This window comes from Panthera uncia (assembly GCF_023721935.1).
Source record: "Panthera uncia isolate 11264 chromosome C1 unlocalized genomic scaffold, Puncia_PCG_1.0 HiC_scaffold_4, whole genome shotgun sequence".
NCBI lineage: Eukaryota > Metazoa > Chordata > Mammalia > Carnivora > Felidae > Panthera > Panthera uncia.
Genome location: NW_026057585.1, coordinates 62,943,232 through 62,969,182, shown reverse-complemented (window position 1 = coordinate 62,969,182; position 25,951 = coordinate 62,943,232). Strand labels below are relative to the sequence as shown.

The 25,951-nt window shown below is 37.9% G+C and overlaps 1 protein-coding gene and 1 pseudogene across 2 annotated transcripts in view; one reads left to right on the top strand and one right to left on the bottom strand.

Annotated features, from left to right (window-relative positions):
• The window catches only part of SCP2 (sterol carrier protein 2), a 124,877-nt gene that overhangs the window by 12,359 nt on the left and 86,567 nt on the right, over positions 1 to 25,951 (top strand). For both annotated transcript variants that reach the window (XM_049617168.1, XM_049617169.1), the window contains exons 5-6: positions 2,309 to 2,373; positions 15,152 to 15,278. In XM_049617168.1, coding sequence (XP_049473125.1) covers positions 2,309 to 2,373; positions 15,152 to 15,278 — 192 coding nt within the window. The remainder of the gene's footprint in view (positions 1 to 2,308; positions 2,374 to 15,151; positions 15,279 to 25,951) is intronic.
• Positions 21,562 to 23,027, bottom strand: LOC125912607 (heterogeneous nuclear ribonucleoprotein A1-like; annotated as a pseudogene).

Genomic DNA, 25,951 nt, shown 5'->3' with positions numbered 1-25,951 from the left:
CCCTTTCATCATTTCTTTCTATGACCATCAGAGGGATTGATTGATTGATTGATTGATTGATTTTTAAAGTTTATTTATTTATTTTGAGAGAGAGAAAGCACAAGTAAGGGAGGGGCAGAGAGAGGGAAAGAGAGAGAGAATCCCAAACAGGCTCTGGGCCATCAGCACAGAGCCAGAGGTGGGGCTTAAACCCACAAACCATGAGATCATGATCTGAGCCAAAATCAAGAGTCATATGCTTAACGAGTTGAGCCACCCACGTGCCCCAGAGGGATTGCTTTTATAATGTGTATCTTTTTTTTAATTATTTTTTTAAGTTTATTTATTTATTTTGAGAAAGAGAGAGAGTGTGCTTGTGCACATGCATGCCAGGGGTGGGGCAGAGAGAGAGAGAATCTCAAGCAGGCTCTGCGCTGTCAGCACGGAGCCCAACTCAGGGCACGATCTTGTGAACTGTGAGGTCATGACCTGAGCTGAAATCAAGGGTTGGATGCTTAACCAACTGAGCCACCCAGGCACCCCTATAATGTAGATCTTTTTAAAAAATAACAGCTGTAAGGGCATCTGGGTGGCTCAGTCGGTTGAGAGTCCAACATTGTCTCAGGTCATGATTTCACGGTTTGTCAGTCTGAGCCTCTCATTGGGCTCGCTGCTATCAGCGCAGAGCCCACTTTGGATCCTCTGTCCCCCTCTGTCTCTGCCCCTCCCCTGCTCACGCTCTCTCTCTCAAAAATAAAAATAAAAAGAAAACATTAAAAAAATAAAAAATAATAATTTTATTGAGATCTAATTTATGTACCATAAGTTCACCTTTTGAAACTATACTGGATAGACCACATTTTGTTTATCCAATTATCAATTAATGGCCATTGGATTGTTTCTATTTTTTGCCTATTATGAATAATGCTTCTATAAATATTTATGTACATTTTTTAGTGGCCATGTGTTTTTAGTTCTCTTGAGTATATATCATATTCTATATTTCCACATATTCCAATGTATTTTATTAGGCCCTCTATTCTGTTCTGTTGGTTGATTGTTGATTATTGTTCTACTCCACTATTGTTTTTGTTTGTTTGTTTTGTTTTATTTTTTTATTTTGAGTTTATTTATTTATTTTGAGAGAGTGAGAGAGCAAGAGCAGGGGAGGGCAGAAAGAGAGGGAGAGAGAGAGAATCCCAAGGACTAACAGTGTTAGTGCAGAGCCCAGTGTGGGGCTTGAACCCATGAATGTGAGATCATGACCTGAGCTGAAGTCAAGAGTTAGATGCTTAACCAGCTGAGCCACCCAGGCACACCCCTGTTTGGTTTTGTTTTTTAGAGAGAAACAGAGAGAGTGCTCGAGTGGGAGAGAGGGGCAGAGGGAGAGAGTCTTAAGCAGGCTCCGCACTCAGGGCACTCAATGCAGAGCCTTACCTGGGGCTTGATTGCACAACCCTGGGATCATGACCTGAGCCCAAATCAAGAGTTGGATGCCCCACCAACTGAGCCACCCGAGTGCCCGTCCACTGTTATTTTAATTGTTGGAGCTTTAATGTCTTATTGTTTGATAATGCTTGAGTCCTCTGTGCCCCTCACTTTGTTAGGTTTCTTCTTTTTTTTTTTTTTTAAAGAAAAATTTTTGTAATTCTTATTTTGCTGTTCATTTGAACTTTAACATCATTTTTAAGGCATCCCCTCCCTCCAAAAATAATTCTGTTAAGATTTTAATCAGGATCCTTTAAAAAATTTTTAAATTTTATTTGTTTTAAAATTCAAAATTAGTTGTTTATGGGCGCCTGGGTGGCTCAGTTGGTTAAGTGTACGACTTTGGCTCAGGTCATGATCTGGCAGTTCGTGAGTTCAAGTGCTGCATAAGGCTCTGTGGTGACAGCTCAGAGCCTGGAGCCTGCTTTGGATTCTGTGTCTCCCTCTCTGCCATGCCCCCATTCATGCAGCGCTCTCTCTCTCTCTGTCTCGTGTGCGTGCACACGCTCTCTCTGTCTCAAAAAATGAATAAACATTAAAAAATAATTAATAAAAACCCAAAATTGGTTGTTTTTATTTGTTTTCACTGAACCATATTTCCATATTAATAAAAAGTTTTATTAGCATACAAATTATTTAGAATAAAAGGAAGAATTAAATACGTAATTTTTCCTCTTATCTGGAATCATATAAGAATTTACTCTAATTTTTCACTTATTAAACATTTTGTCAGATTATAGCATCTTTTTCAATTTTATATAAATTACTTAAAGTATTTAATGGTATTTGGTTAGGTGTCTTGAAATTTAATTTTTCCTAATGATTACATTTTTCTTTCAAGGTATGGCAGATTGTGTCTTGGCTCTTGGGTTTGAGAAGATGGAGAAGGGACCCCTTTTATCAAATGTGAGTCTTACTGTTACTCTGGAGTTGTTAATAGTACTGTGAGAAAACTTTGCTCATCTGACTACTATAAATAGAACCTGTTAATAAGCAACAGAAAGCATAATTTGGCATAGTTATTAAATGAGCTGATATATTCACAATCTGAAATGTGACATTGTATATGTATGCATAAATTCTGGTATTTTAGAACAGTAAAGAATCAGAGATAATTTGGCTCAACCTCTTTACTTTGTCAGTGATAAACCTGATGTTCAGAAATGTCAAATGATTGAATTTGAGGTGACTTACCTATTTAATTTGAGAGTCATTAATTCAAAAACTTAACAAATTGAAGAGGATTAATAAAGTGTGGGATTTCTGATTCTGGAAATGGGAAGCCAAATTATTTAAACCAGTTCTAGAGATGACAGTTAAAGTATTGGAATATAAAGAAAAAATCCTAAAGGCAAGGAAATGCTAAAGAGAGAGGAATTGCAGATGAATGCCAGAGAGTTTGAAGTATTTGAAGCACTTTCGCCTTGAATGCCTTTGATCAGGAAGCTGTGAGCTTTAATTTTTATGGTCCCCTGGAATGAAGAGGCAAGTAGTCCTCCCAAGATCAGAAGTTTAATACTCACTCTGCACATTAAACTGGGGCCCTGCGGGGATAAACCCTTTGGGTAAGGGCAAATCTAAAGAAAAACTGTCTTTTTTTCCTGTGAGAGTTGTCTTGGTACCGAGCAGAATAGGGGAGAAAAAAGAGAAGGAAAAAAACAAAAACAAAACACCAGAAAAACCTTTCACTGAAAAATCTTTCTTTGATATTCCTCATATGAGATTGCTACCAAAATTCTCATTATAGGACAGTTAGAGAAACCTCAAACCTTGAATTCAGTCTAAATTGGTTCCAGAATGGTAATTACCTAGGTACTTAACAGACACAAGTGTGAATTTTCTTTTGGAGGAAAGCATCTTCTTTTGGAGGCTTTGAGAACTCTTCAAATAATTATCTAAGACATGCAGTAATAACCAGGCATTAAAGAAACAGGGCACCATAATTGGAAATATTGTAAGAATATTGGAAACTGCAAAAAGGGACATGATAGGCATGAAAAAAAAGTAGAGTTTATAGAAAAGAAAAATAAAATGATTAAAAGTAAGAAATCAGAAGATAGGTTTGATAGCAGATTACACATGACTAAAAAGAGAATTAGCGAAACTGGACTAGGTTAGAAATAATTATTTAGTATACACTCTAAAGAGAAAAAAGATAAAAAGAGTTTAGATGATAGTGTGATAAGATATAATTATGTTTAATTGGAATTAATGGAGAAGAAGTGGTGAGAGAAGATAAGGCTTGGGCATTTTGTTTATCTTCTCCAAAAACCAGTGTTTTGTTTTGTAATACCCCGATTTCGAATCTGAGAGACCACCAAGGAGCCGATACCGATGCAAACGCACGAGGGTTGATTTGCAAGCTCGAGCTTGGGCCCAAGTATACCTGACACAGCGGAGCAGGGACTTGGACCCCTAGGTTAAGAGGCGTAACAGTTTTATAGGGGCCAATGGCCAATGAGATTGTAACACACAGAAAGTTGCATAGTCATGTTAGTCCACACGCAGGTGGCCAATTGAATTACAATTTACCCTATAGTAAACTGTTTGAACTAGCCTATCACTCTGGTCAGAATTGGCAGGCAAGTTTGGCGGGCAAAAGGCAGGGTTTACATTCTTTGGTGGTTAGGGGTTCCATATTCCTGTATGAGCTGGTTTCCAGTAAGGGTGTGCTCTGCGGCTTGACTAGGGTGGGGGAGTGTCTTAAGCAATAAGTAGGTCATGTGGGGGTTATACATGAGATGGTGGGTGTAACACAAAATGGAGTTAGTCTTGCTCTGCTTGTCCAGGGATAGGGGAGTTTTGTTAAATTCCTTGGGTCTCACAGTTACATCGATGTTTTCTATTTGATATTTTGTCTCATTTATTTCCACTCTGATCTTTGTTATGTTCTTCTTCTACTAACTTTGGGCTTAGTTCTTCTTTTTATTGTTCTTTGAGGTGTAAAGTTAGGGTTTTGTCATGTGGGTTTTTTTTTTTTGTTTTTGTTTTTGGTTGTTTTGGAGATCTTTCTCATTTCTCTGTATAGGAGTTTATTACTATGAACTTCCCCCTCTTAGAACTGCTTTTGCTGCATCCCATAAGTTTTGGTTGTTTTATTTCCATTTTAATTCATCTTAAAAAAGATATTTTTTAATTTCTTTGTCCCATTGGTTGTTCAGTAGCATGTTTTTAATCTCCACATATTTGTGCATTTTCTAGTTTTCTTCTAGTTTCATGCCATTATGGTTGGAAAAGATGCTTGATGATTTCAGTCTTGTTAAATTTATTAAGGGCCTACCACACGATTTATTCTGGAAAATGTTCCATGTACACCACAGAAGAATGTGTATTCTTTTGCTTTTGGATGGAATGTTCTGTATATGTCAGTTACGTCCATCTGGTCCAATGTTTCCTTATTGATTTTCTGTCTGACTAATCTATCTATTGATGAAAGTAGGGTATTAAAGTTCTATGTACAATTATTGAATGCTGTCTATCCCTCCCTTTAGGTCTGTTGACATTTGGTTTATATATTTAGGTGCTACTGTGTTGGGTGCATGAAAAATTACAAATGTTATGTCATCTTGTTAGATTGACCCCTTTATCATTAGATAGATGGTTTTGAGGTTTTAAACCTGACTTAAAATAATAAGACCAGACATAATTATACTTTAATAAGTATATCAACATGTGAATGTAGAGGAGAGCCAAAATGATTAAGCATTTTTCTTTAGATTGAATATTTGAATCTTATGTGTAATTAATAGAAGTGGATTTTAGTTTAATGACCTTCTTTGTCTCTTATTATAGCCTTTGTCTTAAAGTTTATTTTATCTGATATAAGTATAGTGACCTCAGCTTTCTTTTAGTTTTCATTTGAATAAAATATCTTTTCCATCCCTTTACTTTTAAAAAAAATATTTATTTATTTTGAGAGAGAATGAGTGAGCGTGTTCAAACATGCATATGTGAGTGGGGGAGAGGCTGAGAAAGAGGGAGAGAGAGACTCCTAAGCAGGCTTCGGGATGTCAGCATGGAGTCCAATGTGGGGCCTGATCTCAGGAACCATGAGATCAAAATCAAATGTCAGATGCTTAAGTGACTGAGCCCACCCAGGTGCCTCATGTATATGATTTAAGAAGCAATTACCCTTGAAAAAATATATATATATTAGAAATTGCCAGTGCCTGGATGGCTTGTGCTGTTAGCACAGAGCCTGCTTGGGATTCTCTCCTCTCTCTGCCTCTTTTAACCCCCTTCAAAATAAATAAACTTAAAAAAAACAGACAAACAAAAACTAGAGTCATTGCTTTATTATTATTTTTTTTTAGTTTTATTTAAGTAGTCTCTACACCCAACATCTAACTCATGACCTTGAGATCAAGAGTTGCATTCTCTGCCGACTGTACCAGCCAGGCGCCCCTAAAACTAGAATCATTGTTAGAAAATGAGTTGAAGATAACTTTTAGCCTATTCATCTAAGACTTATGAGGTCAATCTGATTCAGTTCTTTCTGTTCAAACATTAAAGGACCTCTACCTCAAATTAAGTTAAATATAGGTGACAGTATCTCTTAGTAACCACAGGCATTGAAATCAACAAGAGCTATTTCCCATTTTCATTAGAGAACATTTTAAGAAAGTAGGAGATGTTAGGTTGGGTCTTAAAGACAATAAGAGATAATAATTATATGAAATTTGTATATAATAAATATGGATAATTATAATAATATAATAAAGATAATTAAAGATAGGGAAGCATGAGATATTTCTGGGTATGGGAGAAAACATCATGAGCTAAGTCATGGATGGTGGAATAAACATAATATAATATGTTCAGAGGCACTTGGCTGGCTTAGTCGGTAGAGCATGTGACTCTACAAGCTCAACATTGGCATGGAGCCTACAAAAAAAAGTAATTAATATAATATGTTTAGGGGATAGTTTGAAAAACTGGATTGGAGGGTGGCAACTGGAGAAGAGTATGAAATAAGATTAGGTGATGCCTAATGAGAGTACCTGATATTTATGACACATGAAAAATTGACTTTTTTTCCTAAGTAGTGAATGATAAGTATCTTGGTAACTTGTATTTGAAAATTACTAAAAACCACATCTAGATCTGCAGTTTTCTTTATGGGAAAGTTTTTAACCTTTTAAGTTTAGTAATTCAGTTTCTTTTTTTTTTTTTAATTTTGTTTTTACATTTATTTATTTTTGAGAGACAGTGTGAGACAAAGCGTAAGCGGGGGAGGGGCAGAGAAGGAGACACAGAATCCGCAGCAAGCTCCAGGCTCTGAGTTGTCAGCATAGAGCCTGATGTGGGGCTCAAACCCATGAACCGCAGATCATGACCTGAGCTGAAGCCATACGCTTAACCAACTGAGCCACCCAGGCATCTAAAATAGGATTTTTATTTATTTATTTATTTTTAAATGTTTATTTATTTTTTTGAGACAGAGAGAGGCAGAGCATGAATGGGGGAGGGTCACAGAGAGAGGGAGACACAGAATCCAAAGCAGGCTCCAGGCTCTGAACTGTCAGCACAGAGCCCGACGTGGGGCTTGAACTCATGGACCATGAGATCCTGACCTGAGCTGAAGTTGGACGCTTAACCGACTGAGCCACCCAGGTGCCCCTAAAATAGGATTTTTAGACGTGTCCTTGTTCTTCCTCTGATGTTGTTAGTCTTTGTCTTCTCTCTTTTTCCCATGATGAATAAAATAAAAGGTGTTTACCAATTTTATTGATCTTGTCAGAGTGCCAGCTTTTATTTTCATTGGTTTTTCTCTATTTTTTCTGTTTTCTGTTCCATTCTGTTAATTTCTATTTATTTCATTCTGCTCACTTTCTAGTTACATCTGCTATGATCCTTAATATTTCCTTTTTTTTACATTGGGTTTAACTTGCTCTTTATTGTTATAGTCTATAAAGTTGGAGGCTTAGGTCATTGCTTTTAAATCTGGCCTTTTTTCAAATGTAGGTATTTGATACTATACATTCTTTTAAAACACTGCTTAAGCAGCATACCGTAAATTAAAAAATTTTTTCTTAATGTTTATTTTTGAGAGAGAGAGAGAGTGGGAAAAAGGTAGAGAGAGAGGGAGACACAGAATCTGAAGCAGGCTCCAGGCTCCAAGCTGTCAGCACAGAGCCCAATGCAGGACTTGAACTCATGAACCACAAGATCATCACTTGAGCTGAAGTCAGATGCTTAACCGACTGAGCCACCCAGGAGCCCCCATACTATAAGTTTTTTTATATCATGCTTTTATTTTCATTTATTTCAAATTATTTTTAAATTTCAAAAAAAAAAAAAAAAGTGGGGGGGTAAACCAGGAAACACTCTTAACTGTAGAGAACAAACTGATGGTTACCAGAGGGGAGGCGGGTGGGGAGGGGGGATGTTATGATGAGCATAACAAATGTTGTATGTAAGTGATGAATCACTAAATTCTGCAGCTGTAACTAATATTACACTGTATGTTAACTAACTGGAATCTAAATAAAAACTTGAAAAAAAATTTTCCATTGTGATTTCTTCTCTCACCCATGTGTTAGAAGCATGTTGTTTAATTTTTAAATATTTAGGCATTTTTCAGATATCTTTCTGTTCTCTGTTTCTATTAAAAAATTTTTTTTAATGTTTATTAACTTTTGAAGGAGGGTGAGAGCACAAGCAGGGGAGGGGAAGAGAGAGATGGAGACTGAGGATCAGAAGCAGGTTTTACGCTGACAGCAGGAGCCTGATGCGGGGCTGGAACCATGATCCAACCGTGAGATCATGACCTGAGCCAAAATTTGATGCTTAACCATCCAGCCACCCAGGCACCAGGCCACCCACACACCCCTATTTGTTTCTATTTTAAATCTCTGTGGTCAGAGAATATACTTTGTATGATATGAATACTTTTTAATTACTGAGACTTACTTTTTGGCTCGGGATATGGTCTATTTTGATAAATAGTCTGTGCACTTTCATATGTATTCTGATGTTATTGGGTGGAGTGTTCTGTAAATGCTGTCATATTGGTTGTTAATATTGATCAAATCTTCATATCCTTACTGATTTTCCTGTCTACTTGTTCTATCAGTTATTCAGAGGGGAAGTATTGAGATCTTCTGCTAAATCTGTGGATTTGTCTATTCCTTTCAGCTCTATCAGTTTTTGTTTCATGTATTCAAGCTCTGATATTAGGTATACTAACATTTAGGATTGTTAGGTACTTGATAATTGACCCCTTCATCATTGTGAGATAATCCTCTTTATTGTAGTGTTCCTTGATCTTAGATCTATTTTGTCTGATATAAACATAGGCATTTCAGCTTTCTGTTGATTAGAATTAGAATAGTATATCTTTTCCCATCCTTTTTCCTATTTCTGTCTTTGTTTGAATTAGGCTTTTTAAAATTGAGGTGTAATTGAGATGCACAATTTTATTACTTTCAGGTGTACAACATAATGGTCCGATATTTGCATATATTGTGAAATGATCACCACTATAAGTCTGGTTAGCGTTTGTCACCAAACTTAGTTACAAGACTTTTTTCTTATGATGAGAACTTTTAAGGACTTTTAAGATTTACAGTCTTAGCAACTTTTGAGTATGCAGTAAAGTCTTATTGACTATAGTCACCATGATGTACATTATATCTCCATGACTTTTTAATAGATTTTATTTTTAAGTAAGCCCTACACCCAGCATGGGGTCTGAACTGACAACCCTGAGATCAAGAGTTGTATGCTCTACTGACTGAGCCAGCCAGGTTCCCCGCCACTGCCTCGGCCATGACTTTTTAATTTTATAACTGGAAGTTTGTACCTTTTGCCTACCCTCTGACAACTACCAATCTGTTCTCTGTATCTGTGAGCCGGTTGTTGTTGTTTTTTGAGAATCCACATGTAAGTGAGATCATATGGTATTTGTCATTCTCTGACTTATTGCACTTAGTTTTTCATAATGCATCAAGGTCCATCCATGTTGTCATAGATGGCAAGATTTCATTCTTCTTCTTCCTCCTCCTCCTCCTCCTCTTCCTCTTTCTCCTCCTCTTTCTCCTTTTCCTTCTCCTTCAAGTAATCTCTATACCCAACTTGGGGCTCAAACTCACAAGCCTGAGATCAAGAGTTTTATGCTCCACCAACTGAGCTAGCCAGGTACCCCATGATTTCATTCTTTTTTATGGATGAATAATATTCTATTATATGTATGTGCATGTATAATATGTGTGTGTGTGTGTGTGTGTGTGTGTGTATATATATGTATGTATGTATATACGTGTGTGTGTATCTATATGTCTATATAGCCCTCATTGTCTTTATGCATTCATCTGTTGATGGGCACTTAGCACTTAGGTTGTTTCCATATCTTGGCTGTTGTAAATAATGCTGCAGTAAGCATGGGGGTGCATATATTTTTTGAAGTTAGTGTTTTTGTTTTCTTTTGATAAATACCCAGAAGTGGAACTGCTGAATCATATGGTATTTCTCTTTTTAATTTTTTGAGGAGCTGCTATACTGTTTTTCATAGTGGCTGAAATTTACATTTGCACCTGTAGTGCACAAAGGTTCCCTTTTTCTCCACATCCTTGCCAATACTTATTATTTCTTGTCTTTTTGATAATTGCCATTTTAACAGGTATGAGGTGATATATCAGTGTGGTTTTTGAATTAGATTTTTGTAGGCAACATATAGTTGGGTCTTGCTTTTTAACAATTTATCAGTCTCTTCTTTTTAACTGGGCTTTTTGTATCCTTTTTATTTAATGTGGCTATTGATATATAGGGTTTAAATTAATAGCTGAAACTAATACCTACTGGCTTCTACCAGCTTGAGAGACTCTTGCGTGATTGTGCACAACTCTTCTCATCTTTGCTTTCAGTGATTTAAATTGGCTGTAGTGGAAGTATTTACATCACAAAAATTGGCAAATACATCAGTTATGCCTCCCCGACCCTCATGAGCCTGTTAGTAAATGTTTACTTGGACAACATTAGTTTAAAAATTTTTTAATGTTTATTTATTTTTGAGAGAGAGTACAAGCAGAGGAGATGCAGAAACAGAGAGGCACAGACAGAATCCGAAGCAGGCTCCAGGTTCTGAGCTGTCAGCACAGGGTCCAACGTGGGGCTCAAACTCATGAACTGTGAGATCACGACCTGAGCCAAAGTCAGGCACTTACCTGACTAAGCCACCCAGAAGCCCCAAGGACAGCACTAGTTTAAATCTACTATCTTATTATCTTGCTATTTGTTTTTTTTTTTTTTTTTTTTTTGTTCAATGTCTTCTTTTTCCCTTTTTCTCTTTGTTTTCTGCTAATTGAGTTTTTTTGTGTGTGTAATTTCACTTTAGTTTTTTTTTAGTTGGATTTTTTTTTATTCTATAAAACTCTTGGAATACACTTTTTTAATTTATTTTTTAAATTTACATACAAGTTTGTTAGCTATAGTGCAACAATGATTTCAGGAGTAGATTCCTTAATGCCCCTTACCCATTTAGCCCATCCCCCACTCCCACAACCCCTCCAGCAACCCTCTGTTTGTTCTCCATATTTAAGAGTCTCTTATGTTTTTGTCCCCCTCCTTGTTTTTATATTGTTTTTGTGTCCCTTCCCGTATGTTCATATGTTGTGTCTAAAAGTCCTCATATGAGTGAAGTCATATGATATTTGTCTGTCTCTGACTGACTCATTTCGCTTAGCATAATACCCTCTAGTTCCATCTACGTGGTTGCAAATGGCAAGATTTCTTTCTTTTTGATTGCTGAGTAATACTCCATTGTGTGTATGTGTGTGTGTGTGTGTGTGTGTGTGTGTGTGTGTGTATGTATGTATATACCACATCTTCTGTATCCATTCATCCATCGATGGACATTTGGGCTCTTTCCATACTTTGGCTGTTGTTGATAGTGCTGCTATAAACATCGGGGTTCATGTGTCCCTTTGAAACAGCATACCTGTATCTCTTGGATAAATACCTAGTAGTGCAATTGCTGGGTCATAGGGTAGTTCTATTTTTAATTTTTTGAGGAACCTTCATACTGTGTTCCAGAGTGGCCGTACCAGTTTGCTTTCCCACCAGTAGTGCAAAAGAGATCCTCTTTCTCTGTATCCTCGTCAACATCTGTTGTTGCCTGAGTTGTTAATTTTTGTCATTCTGACAGGCGTGGGGTGGTATCTCATTGTGGTTTTGATTTGTATTTCCCTGGTGATGAGTGATGTTGAGCATTTTTTAATGTGTCAGTTGGCCATCCGGATGTCTTCTTTGGAAAAGTGTCTATTCATGTCTTTTGCCCATTTCTTCACTGGATTATTTTTTGGGTTTTTTGGGTGTGGAGTTTGATAAGTTCTTTATAGATTTTGGATACTTACCCTTTGATATGTCATTTGCAAATATCTTTTCCCATTCTGTTGGTTGCCTTTGAGTTTTGTTGATTGTTTCCTTCGCTGTGCAGAAGCTTTTTATCCTGATGAGGCCCCAATAGTTCATTTTTGCTTTTGTTTCCCTTGCCTCCAGAGATGTGTTGAGTAAGAAGTTTTTGCAGCCAATATCATAGAGGTTTTTGCCTGCTTTCTCCTCGAGGATTTTGATGGCTTCCTGTCTTACATTTAGGTCTTTCATCCATTTTGAGTTTATTTTTGTGTATGGTGTAAGAAAGTGGTCCAGGTTCATTTTTCTGCATGTTGCTATCCATTTCAGAGCATGTGCACATATGTGTTCTCTGTCTGTCTCTTTTTGTCTCCAGTTCTCTTCTCTGTGAATTCTAGATGGCTTGGTCTCTTTGAGTTCTGAACTCTGTTTCTTCAACTTAGGAAGATTGCTGGACTTCATGTTACTCCTCCCTGTTCTTTCCAAGTAGCAATCTGGGGAAAATCATAATGCTCATCTTATTTGTTTTCCTTCTCTTAGCGATCTCTATGCTGTGCTTTATACTTGTACATTGAAAATTGTTGCTTTATATATTTTGTCCAAGCTTTTAGATGGTTAAGCTAGAAGGATAAATATGTTTTCTGTAATCCATCTTGTCTAGAAGCAGAAGTTATATATCATTGTTTTAATTAGCACCCCTTTTTTACTTAGCAGTGAACATTTTCTCTTAAAAATTTTTTTTTTTAATTTTATTTTTTATTTTTAAAAATTTACATCCAAATTATTTAGCACATAGTGCAACCAATAATTTCAGGAGTAGATTCCTTAGTGCCCCTTACCCATTTAGCCCATCCCCCCTCCCACAACCCCTCCAGCAACCCTCTCTTTGTTCTCCATATTTAAGAGTCTCTTATGTTTTTTAAAAAAAAATTTCTTTTTTTAATGTTTATTTTTGAGACAGAGAGAGACAGAGCATGAATGGGGGAGGGGCAGAGAGAGAGGGAGACACAGAATCGGAAGCAGGCTCCAGGCTCTGAGCCATCAGCCCAGAGCCTGACGCGGGGCTCGAACTCACGAACCGTGAGATCGTGACCTGAGCTGAAGTCGGACGCTCAACCGACTGAGCCACCCAGGCGCCCCAAGAGTCTCTTATGTTTTATCTCCCTCCCTGTTTTTATATTATTTTGCTTCCCTTCCCTTATATTCATCTGTTCTGTGTCTTAAAGTCCTCATATGAGTGAAGTCATATGATACTTGTCTTTCTCTGACTAATTTCACTTAGCATAATACCTTCTAGTTCCATCCACGTAGTTGTAAATGGCAAGATTTCATTCTTTTTGATGCCGAGTAATACTCTATTGTATATATATACCACATTTTCTTTATCCATTCATCCATCGATGGACATTTGGCCTCTTTCCATACTCTGGCTGTTGTTGATAGTGCTGCTATAAACATTGGGGTGCATGTGCCCCTTTGAAACAGCACACCTGTATTCCTTGCATAAATGCCTAGTAGTGCAATTGCTGAGTCGTAGGGTAGTTCTATTTTTAATTTTTTGAGGAACCTTCATACTGTTTTCCAGAGAGGCTGCACCAGCTTGCATTCCCAAAAAACTTTTTTTTCTTAATGTTTATTTTTGAGAGGGAGAGAGAGAGAGGGTGCAGGGGAGGAGCAGAGAGGGAGAAAGAGAATCCAAAGTGGACTCTGTGCTGACAGCAGAGAACCTGATATGGGGCTTGAACTCATGAACCATGAGATCATGACCTGAGCTGAAGTCAGATGCTTAACTGACTGAGCCATCCAGGGACCCCTTCTCTTTGTTTTTAAAAATTTCTTTAGAACTCTTATTTTTAAGATTTCTGTGTTCAGAGATTCACAAGACCCATTTCTATCAAAATATCATTTGGATTGTCAAGTGTTTATCATATCTAACTAAATAATTTTCTTTCTTTAGGCCTATATTTTTTCTTTTTTTTCTCAATGTTTATTTTTGAAAGAGAGAGAGACAGAGCATGAGCAGGGAGGGGCAGAGAGAGAGGGAGAGGGAGACACAGACTCCGAAGCAGGCTTCAGGCTCTGAGATGTCAACACGGAGCCTGATGTGGGGCTCAAACTCACAGACCGCGAGATCATGACCTGAGCCGAAGTCAGATGCTTAACCCACTGAGCCACCCAGGCACCCCTATATTTTCTTAATCAAAGAGAAGGGCTTAACAGTATTCCCTCTGGAACTCCTTGTGGACCAAAAAATAATCCTCATTTATTCATTCAACAATTACAGAATGTTTGCTGTGTGGCAGGCCATATGCTAGTCATTGGGTGTATGTGCAAAGGTGTATGAAAAAAGATTCCTGCCTTCAGGGAGTTCATGAACCGTGAGATCGTGACCTGAGCGTCTAGCAGGGAAACTGAGAAGAAAATATTTCCCTTTGTGAAATATTTGTGGTAGTAACTATGTTCTTATACTGTAGAACTAGGAAACAAAAATGATTACACTCTCTGAGGTGATTACACTCTTTATCTTAGTCCTAATTCACTTCTTTTCTCAAAAACCCAAGCATGCTTCTGCCTTAAGATCTTTTTGGTTGCTGTTCTCTCTGCCTAGAATGCTCCTTTCCCAAGGTTATCCAAATAACTTACTCCTTACTGCTTCACATTCTTGCTCAAATACTGTTTTGTCAATGAGACCTTCCTTGTCTATTGTGTATAAAATAGCACTTCCTAGGGGTGCCTTGTGGCTCAGATGGTTGAGTGTCTGGCTTCGGCTCAGGTGACAATCTCACTGTTTGTGAGTTTGAGCCCCGCATTGGGGTCTATGCTGACAGCTCAGAGCCTGGAGCCTGCTTCGGATTCTGTGTCTCCCTCTCTCTCTGCTCCTCCCCTGCTCACCCCGCTCACACTCTGTCTCTCTCAAAAATAAATAAAACAAACAAAAAATTAAAGTAACACTTCCTATGTTCAGTTTTATCCCCTTACTTGAATTTGTTCTTCTTTATAGCATTATTATTTATATTTTAATTTAGTTTTATCTTCATCACCTTTTGTCCCCTCCCTGCCTCAGTTGTAAATGCCAGATGAGCAGAGCATACTACCTTGAGTAGTATGGGTACATATTGGATTCTTTATAAATACTTCATGAAAAAATTAACACCTCACTTGATTATTTTTCCTTTCCATGTTTCCCTGCAAAGTATTTCCTGACTGACTTTATTCACATTGCTTATTTTTGGTTTACTATGGCTTAAAATAAGCAGATGTCTTAATTAACACTGTAATAGTTGAAAGAGACACTTAGCATGTCAAGTACTTATTTCTTTCTCTCCTCTCTTAGACTTCACAAAGGACCAATCCAATTGATAAGCATCTTGAGGTCCTGATAAAAAAATATGGATTGTGTGCCAAACCAGTTGCTCCTCAGATGTTTGGGTTTGCTGGAAAAGAGCACATGGAAAAATATGGTATGTTAAAAATATTTTAAGGCCTATTGATAGTTATATGCATGTGAAGAGAAACAATAGGAATTTATTTAGGAACTGTGGAAAATATCAGGATCTATAAAATATAAAGTGGTTTTTGAATTAAATTGAATAATTCATGTAGGATTTAATTGTAGAGAAGGTATTTATGTATAGGATATCATATGGGAGGTACCTAGAATGTTCCATACCAAGAAATTGAAATAGGAAAAGTAACATAAATCTTGTCCCCTATAATCATGAATTATAAATTGAGGTGTATCCATTCTGAATATGACGAGACTTAAAGCTTGCTCTTGGTAATAGGTTTATATAGCCAAATTTTATTCTTAGTGCTTGAATTCATCAAGAGTCCATCATTGGTCATTTGTAATGTTTTATGAGGTTTAAATTTCATAGTTGATTTGCATTTTGTAGGTAAACATCCTAATTTTTTGACTGATAATCAGTGATTGGCTTGCCTTAACCAGTTAGTTAAAGCATGGGATAGTACAGATAGGATTTTTTTTTTAAATTTTTTAACGTTTTATTTTTTATTTTTGAGACAGAGAGAGACAGAGCATGAATGGGGGAGGGGCAGAGAGAGAGGGAGACACAGAATCTGAAGCAGGCTCCAGGCTCTGAGCCATCAGCCCAGAGCCCTACGCGGGGCTCGAACTCACAGACTGTGAGATCGTGACCTGAGCTGAAGTCGGACACTTAACCGACTGAGCCACCCAGGCGCCCCTAGGATTTTTTTTTTTTTTTAATTGTATGACCCTGAACCGGTGCCTTGCTATGTACTATGAGATAAGAAAGTAAGTAATCCTACATGAAGTTCAGCTTTCTTATTCTTTGCAGGAAAAATATCCCAGGTTGTTTGATAGCCAAAATCAAATAATTAGAAAGGAAAAAAATTTTCAAGGAAGAATGGTGGGAAGAACATTGCCAGTTTTTGGCCATGAGAATTTTGTTTGTTTGTTTGTTTGTTTGTTTATTTATTTATTTTTATTAAAAATTTTTTTTTAATGTTGACTCATTTCTGAGACACAGACAGAGCATGAGCAGGGGAGGGGTAGAGAGAAAGAGAGACACAGAATCCAAAGCAGGCTCCAGGCTCTGAGCTGTCAGCACAGAGCCCAACATGGGGCTCGAACTCACAAACTCCAAGATCATGACCTGAGCCGAAGGCAGACGCTCAACCTAGTGAGCCACCCAGGCACCCTGAGAATTTTCTTTCTTAATGCTGTTTCCTGCATTTTAAAACTCAGTCTGTTCCATTCTGGCTTCCCTCCTTTCGCAAGGCTACTATTGAGCACCATGTTGTCATATCTAGTAAATATTTTTTAATCCTAATTTAAAGACCTTAACACCATTAATCCCTTTTGACTACTTCCTTCTTGAAACATACTCTTCTCTAGGCTTTTGTGACACCCCATTCTCCTGGTTTTCCTTACCTCTTTGGCTATTCCTTATCTATTTCTTTTTCAATTAAATAATTCATTTAAAATATTATTTGGGCTGTCATTATATTCTAGGCACTGCTCTAGGCATTGGATACATCGGTATATCAGTTTGCTATTGCTTTGTAATAAACCATGCCAAAACTCAGTGATTTTAAACAATAATTATTTTTTACAAGTTAGTAGATTGACTAGGAATCAGTTCATCTAAGCTGAACTCAGCTTTTCTTGTTTGGGTTAATCATATGATTGTAGGATGACTGGAGGCTCTGTTCTACTCTTGTTTGACTGGGTCATATATCTTTCTTCCTCCTGGGACCAGAGAGCCAGCCCTGGCATGTCCTTTTCATGGTGACAGCAGGAGGACAAGAGAGTAATCAGCACGTAAAGCCTTGTGAGACTTCAGCTGTTGACCAAAGCAAGTTATATTGCAAACTTGGAATCAAGGGATAGGGAAATACATTCCACTTCTTTTGTTGTAGGAAACTGCAAAGTCAGACCTCAAAGGACATTTAAGAGGGAAAAAGAATTAAGTATATTAGTGTATTCATTCATAAGCTATAAATAAACAGATGAAATATGAAGTCTTTGCTTAAATTTCTAGTACGGGAGAGATATTAACACATGAAAAAAATGAAGATAATTTCAGGTAATTATTAGTCTTGTGAAGAAAAAAAACAAGGGTGGGATGAGGAAGGCAAACTTAGGGCAGTCAGTGATGGCTTCTATACTTACATAACCAGGTGGCATCTTGGATATCTGCTTGTATATTTAATAGACATCTCAATTTAACATGTTCAAATGCAAACTCTTCTCTTCTCCCATAATTTTAAACTTGTTCCTCCTCTAGTTTTCCTCATCTCAGTAAGTGGCACTTCCATTTATTCAGATGTTCAAGGCAGAAACATGAGTCATCTTTGACACTTCTCCCTTCTTATTCTTCTTATTCCAGTCCCTCCAGTCCCATTATGTCCTATCATTTCTACCTGCAGACTCTAAAACAAAGACTCCAGACTCCTTCCAGTTCCTTTTATTACCACAGCTCTTAACCCTAGACCAGAGTTTTTCAAACTGTGGGTTGTGACCTGCTAGGAAATGATGGGATCAGCTTAGCGGGTTGAACCCAGCATTTTTTAAAAATCAAAAATTTGTCATTGATGGGTATTATAACTCAATACAGAGAAGTACACAAAACATAAATATACAGGTGGTGCATGGGTGGCTCAGTTGCTTAAGCAACTTGATTTTGGCTCAGGTCCTAATCTCACAGTTGTGAAATCAGACCCCAAGTTGGGCTCTGTGTTGAGTGTGCAGCCTGCTTGGGATTCTCTCTCTTTCCTCTCTCTGTCCCTCCCCTGCTCATTCTCTCCCCCCAATCTCAAAAATAAATAAATAAACTTAAAATTCAGTTGGTTGAATGTCTGACTCTTGATTTTGGCTCAGGTCTTGATCCTAGGGTTGTGGAATCAAGTCCTTCAGACTCTGTGATCCTGCTTGAGATTCTCTCTCTCCCTCTCCCTCTCCCTCTCCCTCTCCCCCTCCCCTGTCTGCACACACACATACTCTCTCTCTCAAAATAAATAAACATTTAAAAAAAGATAAAGATAAGTTTTCTTCTACCTTGGGTCCCTTCTGAAACAGCTGAGGGACAACATTCTTAAGCTTCTTGATTCTTTGAGAGGATTTGTGAGGCACAACCTTTTTTTCTTTAGAGGGCTTTTTGTCTGTTTGAACTATATTCTGAGGCGTCACTTTTGATATTTCTGAGATCATAGCAAAAGATTTGTCATAGCTTGGGCTTCATCCTTGTACCATTTTTTATAAGCAGTGCCCTGGATTTGATCTTTGCTCAAAGACTGTTACTTAATTTTAGCATCTTTTCCCTCTTTGAGAGGCTTGAACTTTCAATGTCATCAGGTCCTGAATTCTTTTTAACAGCCCTTTCTTCAGTATAGCAGTATAGATTTTTACTATAAATAGCAAGAAGAAATCATGTGGCACCTTCAATATTTTGGTTATTATCTGATTTTCACATAACTGCAGATAATAGTGTTACTATAGTGTCAGCAAGCATTGCAGCAAGGATCTCCTTTCCTCTGTTCCTCAGTAAGGTTTTTATCATTTTGTAAACCCTCACCAACAGCATCCTCACAGGATCTGGAGGCTTCTACTAATAGTTTCTTTAAGGCACTTTATTTAGGCTTTCACTAGCAGTTTCCTTAAAACCCACTTCCTTGTTTCAAAGCCATTCATGTATTTTACATTTTTGTTTAGTGTAACCTCAGTTCCAGTATATTAGTCTGCTTGGGTGCCGTAACAAAATACCGTAGATTGGGTGGCTCAAACAACAAAAATTAATTTCTCACAGTTCTGGAGGCTGGGAAGTCCGAGATCAAGGTACAAGATAGATTTTATTCTGAGGCCTCTTGGTTTGTAGGTGGCTGCCCTTCCATGTGTACTCACCTGACCTCTTCTTTTGTGCAGGTGCAAAGAGAGAGAATGAGAATGAGAATGAGAGAGAGAGAGAGAATGAGACAGAGAGAGAAGGAAACATCTTTCTCTTCTTCTTGAGTATTGTTTTTCTTTTTTCTTTTTCTTTTTTACATTTATTTATTTTTGAGAGACAGAGAGACAGAGCACAAGTGAGGATGGGCAGAGAGAGAAAGAGACAGAATCCGAAGCAGGCTTCAGGCTCTGAGCTGTCAGCACAGAGCCTGACGCGGGGCTCAAACTCACAAACCATGAGATCGTGACCTGAGCCGAAGTTGGACGCTCAACCAACTGAGCCACCCAGGCACCCCTTAAGAGTATTGTAAGGGCACTAATCTGTCATGGGGACCTCACTCTCATGACCTCACTACCCTAATTACCTCCCAGTAGTCCTGTTTCCAAATACTATCACATTGGGGTTTAGGGCTTCAAATATGATTTTTGTCAGGGACACAGTCTGTAGCATTTAGGTACTAAAATATGTATTCATTATTTGTTATTGTAAAACAATGAGACTCTGTATTTTAAAAAATAATTTCTTGTTGTTTTCATTCCCATTGTCCTGGCCTTCTTTCATTGTCTTCAGTAAACCAAACTGTTTTCTGCCTCAGAGTCTCATATTCCCTTTGGCTACAGTGCTATTTACTCCATTCTTTCAAGATTGGCTGTCCTCATCCATTAGGTCTTAAAAAAATCCTGTCTCATATCTCCAACACTTTCCAAAGGTATCTCCACTTGGATGTCTATAATAGGCATTTCAACTTTAATAGGTCTAAAACTGAAGTCCTAATTCTTTCTCTGAACTCCCCCCTTTTCCTCTGTTCCTCCTGAAGATTTCCCCTTTCAATACATGCTAACTCCATCTTTCTAGGACATTTGGCCAAAAACCATGGGGCTGTTCTTGAGTCTGCTTGAACTTGACAGTATGAGTATATTGGCAAACCTTTTCACTCATTTCTCAGTAAACATCTCTCACCCTTTCTACCACTTCTACTGTAGTGCAGGTCACCCTAATTTCTCATCTGGATTATAGGAGTCCTGTTTTGGTTTTGGTTTTTTGCCTCTTCTTGTGTATCTCTGCAGTCAGTTCTTTACATTATAGCCAGAGCAGTGTTGTTTTGTTGTTGTTGTTGTTTTTGTGGTTTGTTTGTTTTTTGTTTTTTAATTCAAGAATCGCCATTCAAATCAGTATTTAATTTTATTGACGTGTATGAGACCAAGTGTCCCTTGCTGTCACAGGAGTATAGCAAACAGGTATAGTTAAGAAACAACTTTATTTTGAGCAGGGCGAGTGACAACATGGCACTTAACAGCTGTATCCTATATCAGCTATATCAGCACTTAACAGTCTAAACCCTGCTTCAGTGCAGTGTGTTTAAAATATAAGCCAAATGAGTTCACTCCTCTGCTCAAACTCTCCATGTGTTCTCATCATACTCAGATTGAAGCTTAGACGTCTTATTGTGGCCTACAAACTTCTGCACGATCTGATCCCCCACCCTCATTAGTGTTCTGACCTCATCTGTTACCATTTTTTCTTTCACCACTCTACTCCAGCCACATTATCCTTTCTGTTTTTGAAAACAGTGAACACATTCCTGCTTGAGGCAGGGCCTTGCTGTTTCCACTTCTGGAATGCTTTACCCTAAGATATCATTGGTGCTAGCTCCTTTATTTCCATCAGGTCTTTGCTTAAAAGTTGTCATCTGCTTCTTTGATCACCCTCTTTCCTGGAACTCCCTATCCTCTGTGTCTCCTCTTGAATTATTTTATATAACACTTATAAAACCTGGCATATATATTTTTTCTTACTGATTGTCTCCTCCAACTAGCATCTAAGTTCCATAAGGCCATCACTTTTGTTTTATTCCCTGTTCATTTCTTGTTACCTAGAACAGTGCCTGGCACAAAGCAGGTATTCTATAATTAATTATTCTCCAAAGAAAGACTGTCCTTGGCCATTCAAATTGAAGCAGGTCCCTCCTATTATTCTCATTCATAGATAGCCCCCAATTGCTTTCCTTCATAGCATCTAGCACTATTTATATTCATATATATATAAACGTGTGTGTGTGTTTGTGTGTGTGTAGTTTTACTTGTTTAATTTTTGTCTTCCTCATTATTTTGTAAACTCCATGAAAGCAGGATCCATGTCTGTTTTGTTTACTTTCAATATATCCAGCCTAGCACAGTGCTTGGCATGTAATCTAGATAGAAGAATATTGTTGTTTTTTTCCCCTTTCTCTTCTACAGTCCCTACCATATGTAAATAATAAATATTTGTGTGTTTTTTCTTTTAAAGGACATGTTTATTCAGTGTCATGATTAAAAAAACCCTTTGTTGGAATGCTTTACACTTTCCACAGAACAGAAACTAAAATAATCTGTTGTACAGGTCACAAATACAGTCCTCGAGTTTTTTGACCATACACATGAGTATTGTCTAAAACATGTCTTCTTTGTAGCAGCTAAGTCCTGCCACCACTATGCGTGGCTGAGGTCACAAATCTATTGTAACCTGTAGGTTCCCTGTCACTTCTCTGGCTCTCCTCTCCTGCTAAGCTTTGTTTCCTTGCAGTAATTAAAACCTTCTGCCACTGCCATAGCTACTGCTGCTGCTGGAACCGCCATAGCCACCTTGGTTTTGTGGTTTGGCAAAGTGGCCTCCACCACCATATGGGCCAGAGCTTCTGGCTCCAAAATTTCCTCCTTTCATGGGTCCAAAATTTGAAGATTGCTTGTTGTAATTGCCAAAATCATTATAGCTTCCACCACCTCCAGAGTTGCTTCCATCGTTACCAAATCTATTATAGCCATACCCACTGACACCATATCTACCACCACCTTGACTGCCACCGAAGCCACCTCACCCACTGAAGTTTCCTCCGCAGCCAAATTTGTCATTCCCATCAAAACCACCTCTATGACCACCACTGAAGTTTCCAGAACCACTTCGACCTCTTTGGCTGGAGGAAGCACTAGCCATCTCTTGCTTAGATAAAGCTTTCCTTACTTTACAGTTGTGCCCTTTCACAGTATGGTATTTTTGAATGACAGTCTCTCTTTTTTTTTTTTTTTTTAATTTTTAACGTTTATTTATTTTTTAGACAGAGAGAGACAGAGCATGAACGGGGGAGGGTCACAGAGAGAAGGAGACACAGAATCTGAAACAGGCTCCAGGCTCTGCGCTGTCAGCACAGAGCCTGACACGGGGCTGGAACTCACGGACCGCGATATCATGACCTGAGCCAAAGTCAGACGCCTAACCGACTGAGCCACCCAAGCGCCCCTGAATGACAGTCTTGTCTACAGAGTCATGACAGTCAAATGTTACAAAAGAAAAGCCTCTCTTTTTGCCACTGCCTCGGTCAGTCGTGATTTCAATCCCTACAATTTTCCCATACTATTCAGTCTCTTAGATGATGTTCTTCAGTATTTTCTTTAATGCCATTGACAAAAATCTTTTTCACAGTTAAGTGGGCACCAGGTCTTTGAGAATTGTCTCTCGACACAGCCCTCTTTGGTTCTACAACTCTTCCATTCACTTTGTGTGGCCTTGCATTCATGGCTGCATCCACCTTTTCCACAGTGGCATAGGTGACAAACCCAAAGCCTCTGGAGCACTTGGTGTTTGGATCTCTCATTACCACACAGTCTGTAAGCGTTCCACATTGCTCAGAATGGCTCCTCAGACTCTCATTGGTTATTTCAAAGCTCAGACCTCCGATGAAAAGCTTCCGCAGCTGTTCAGGCTCTTTGGGAGACTCTGACTTAGACATGATGGCAGTGCGAGGGGAGACTTTAATGATGCTTACTCAGCAGCGTCTGTGTGCAGAAAGGACTCAATAAATACTTGTTGAATGAGTAAATGAATGAATGAATGAATGACTTTCCATACTTATATTATCTTATTCAATTCTCACAACAATCCATTACGGCAGATGTTATTATCCCATTAAGTAAGATGCTGGCTGATGGCCTCAGGATCTTTTATATATATATAAAAGATATGTAATATAAAATTTTTTATAATTATATATATATAGTATAATATATAATATATAATTTTGTTGTGTTCATAAAGCATCCATCAGTTGTTTTCTTGAGGTTTTTTTTTTTTTCTTTCAGGAATGGGTATTGAATTTTGTTAAAGGCTTTTTCTAGCCTCTGTTAATTGCACTTAGGTCTATTATTAGAATATTTTATTACTGGATTCCTGGTATTGAACCAACTTTGCGTATCTCAAATGAATGCCAGTTGGTTGTGAGGTATTGACTTTTTTTTAATGTGGGGTTAGATTCTGTCACTATTTTATTTTATATAGTACTTTCAAATCAACATTTGTAAGTGATTTTATGTTAATTTCATACTTGCTTTATAAAAAGAAATAGGAAGCCTCTCCTTACTTTTAATGCTTTGATACACTTTATGGAGCATGGAGATTACCTAATCTTTGTAGGTTTGATAGAATTCCCTGTGAACTCATCTTGGCCTGTTTTTTTTTTTTGTTTTGTTTTTTGTTTTTTTTTCCTTTTTGGTAGTTGCTTGGTTTCCTTATGTTTAAATATTCTATCTTCACTGAGATTATTTTGGGTAGTTTATGTATCTCTAGGAAATTATTCATTTCATTTAGATTTCCAAATCTTTGTATTGAAGTCTGAAAAGTAGTCTTTTGCAATTTTACAATTTTTTCTATTTCAATGATATTTCCCTCTTGTTATTTTTTATGTTTGTATATTCATGCTTTGCCCTTTTTTTTTTTAAATGTTTATTTATTTTTGAGAGACAGAGTGTGAGCAGGGGAGGGGCAGAGAGAAAGAGAGAGACACAGAATCCGAAGCAGGCTCCGGGCTCTGAGCTACCAGCACAGAGCCCAATGTGGGGCTCGAGCTCACAAACCACGAGATCATGACCTGAGCTGAAGTCAGATGCTTAACTAACTGAGCCATCCAGGCACCCCGTTGCTTTCTCCTTTTTAAAATTAAATTAGGTAGTTGTCTATTTTGTTAATTTTTTTTTTAATTTGAGAGAGAGAGAGAGAGATTGAGAGAGCCTGCATATGAGCAGGGGAGAGGGGCATAGGGAGAGAGAGAGAGATTCTTAGCAGGCTCTATGCTCATGGCGCCCAATATAGGGGTCCATCCTGCAACCCTGGAATCATGACCTGTGCTGAAATCAAGAGTCAGACGTTCAACTTACTGAGCCACCCAGGTGCCCTTAATTTGTTAAATTTTTCAAAATAACAGGATCTTGATTGATTATGTCTACTCTTTTTATATTTTCTGCAATTAATTTCTGCTTTTATCTTCTTTGTGCTTTCTTTTGGTTTACTTTGGTTGTTGTTTTTCTAGTTTTTAAGTTGGGAATTTAATTCATTTTCTTTTTTTAATGACAGCTTTATTGAGATATAATTCACATACCATAAAATTCACCCTTTTAAAGTATACAATTCAGTGATTTTTAATATATTCAGAGTTTTGCAACTATTACCACTTTCTAGTTTCAGAACATTTTCATCACTCCAGTCCCACCGAACATTTTCATGACTCTAGTCCCACCAATGGTCACTCCTTCCATTTTTTGGGTGATTCCAGTTGTTACAGTGGTCTTTGCCATGTTGAACTCAAATCTCTCTCCCTATAGTTTCCATCCATGGTCTTGTTTCTGTCTTCTGAGGCTCACAGGAGGTGAACCTCTTTCTATAGCTCTTCAAATATCTGAAACCTGCCAGACCTTGTGCTTAACTTCCTTTTAACTGTTTCTCACTTAACTGTGTAACTGTTCTCATTTGACTTGTTTCATAATTCATCATCACAAGTCTAATTGCGGATACTGGGATCACATGTAAGCATTTATGGTAGTTGCGTCACACTATTAAATCATATTGAACTTGTAGTCAAACAGAACCTCAGAGCATTTCTCATAGTTGCTGCTCCTTTTCCCAGATTGTTTTGGGGATCCAGGAATAGAATTGGTCATTTAATTTGAATATATTCTGATCCATCCCATTAATAAGCTTTGTTGAATCTATTTGGATTCAATATTATAGCAGTCCTTCCCACATTCAGGTTTGGTGAACATGCCTTTAATTTTCTAATCCAATTTTTGGTAGACATATTAGCCAGAGCATGGCTGAGGTTAGAGGTTAGCACTAGAGACTTTTCTGCAGGTTAACCTATATTAGCCAATGTTGGTGGTTTCCCAATATGTGTTTTGTGGGACAGTAACCTGATAAGATTCTCTATTTCATGGGTCAGATAAGTTGGGAGATACTTCAGATTCTTTAACCCCCTTTTGGACAGTCATGATACACATATAATAATAGTAAAGGCTCTGAATGTCTTGCCATAAAGAAACCTGTTCAACATTTTTTATTTATTTTTGGGACAGAGAGAGACAGAGCATGAACGGGGGAGGGGCAGAGAGAGAGGGAGACACAGAATCGGAAACAGGCTCCAGGCTCCGAGCCATCAGCCCAGAGCCTGACGTGGGGCTCGAACTCACGGACCGTGAGATCGTGATCTGGCTGAAGTCGGACGCTTAACCGACTGTGCCACCCAGGCGCCCCTGAATGTCTTGCCATAAAGAAACCTGTTTCACTTTGTTTAACCCAGTATTATCTAAACGTATTTGACAGAATCCTCATTTTTTAAAGTAACATCATTGTGCTCCCCCCAAACAAAAACCAAAACCCACAGTATAGTATTTCCTTACCTTGTCCCA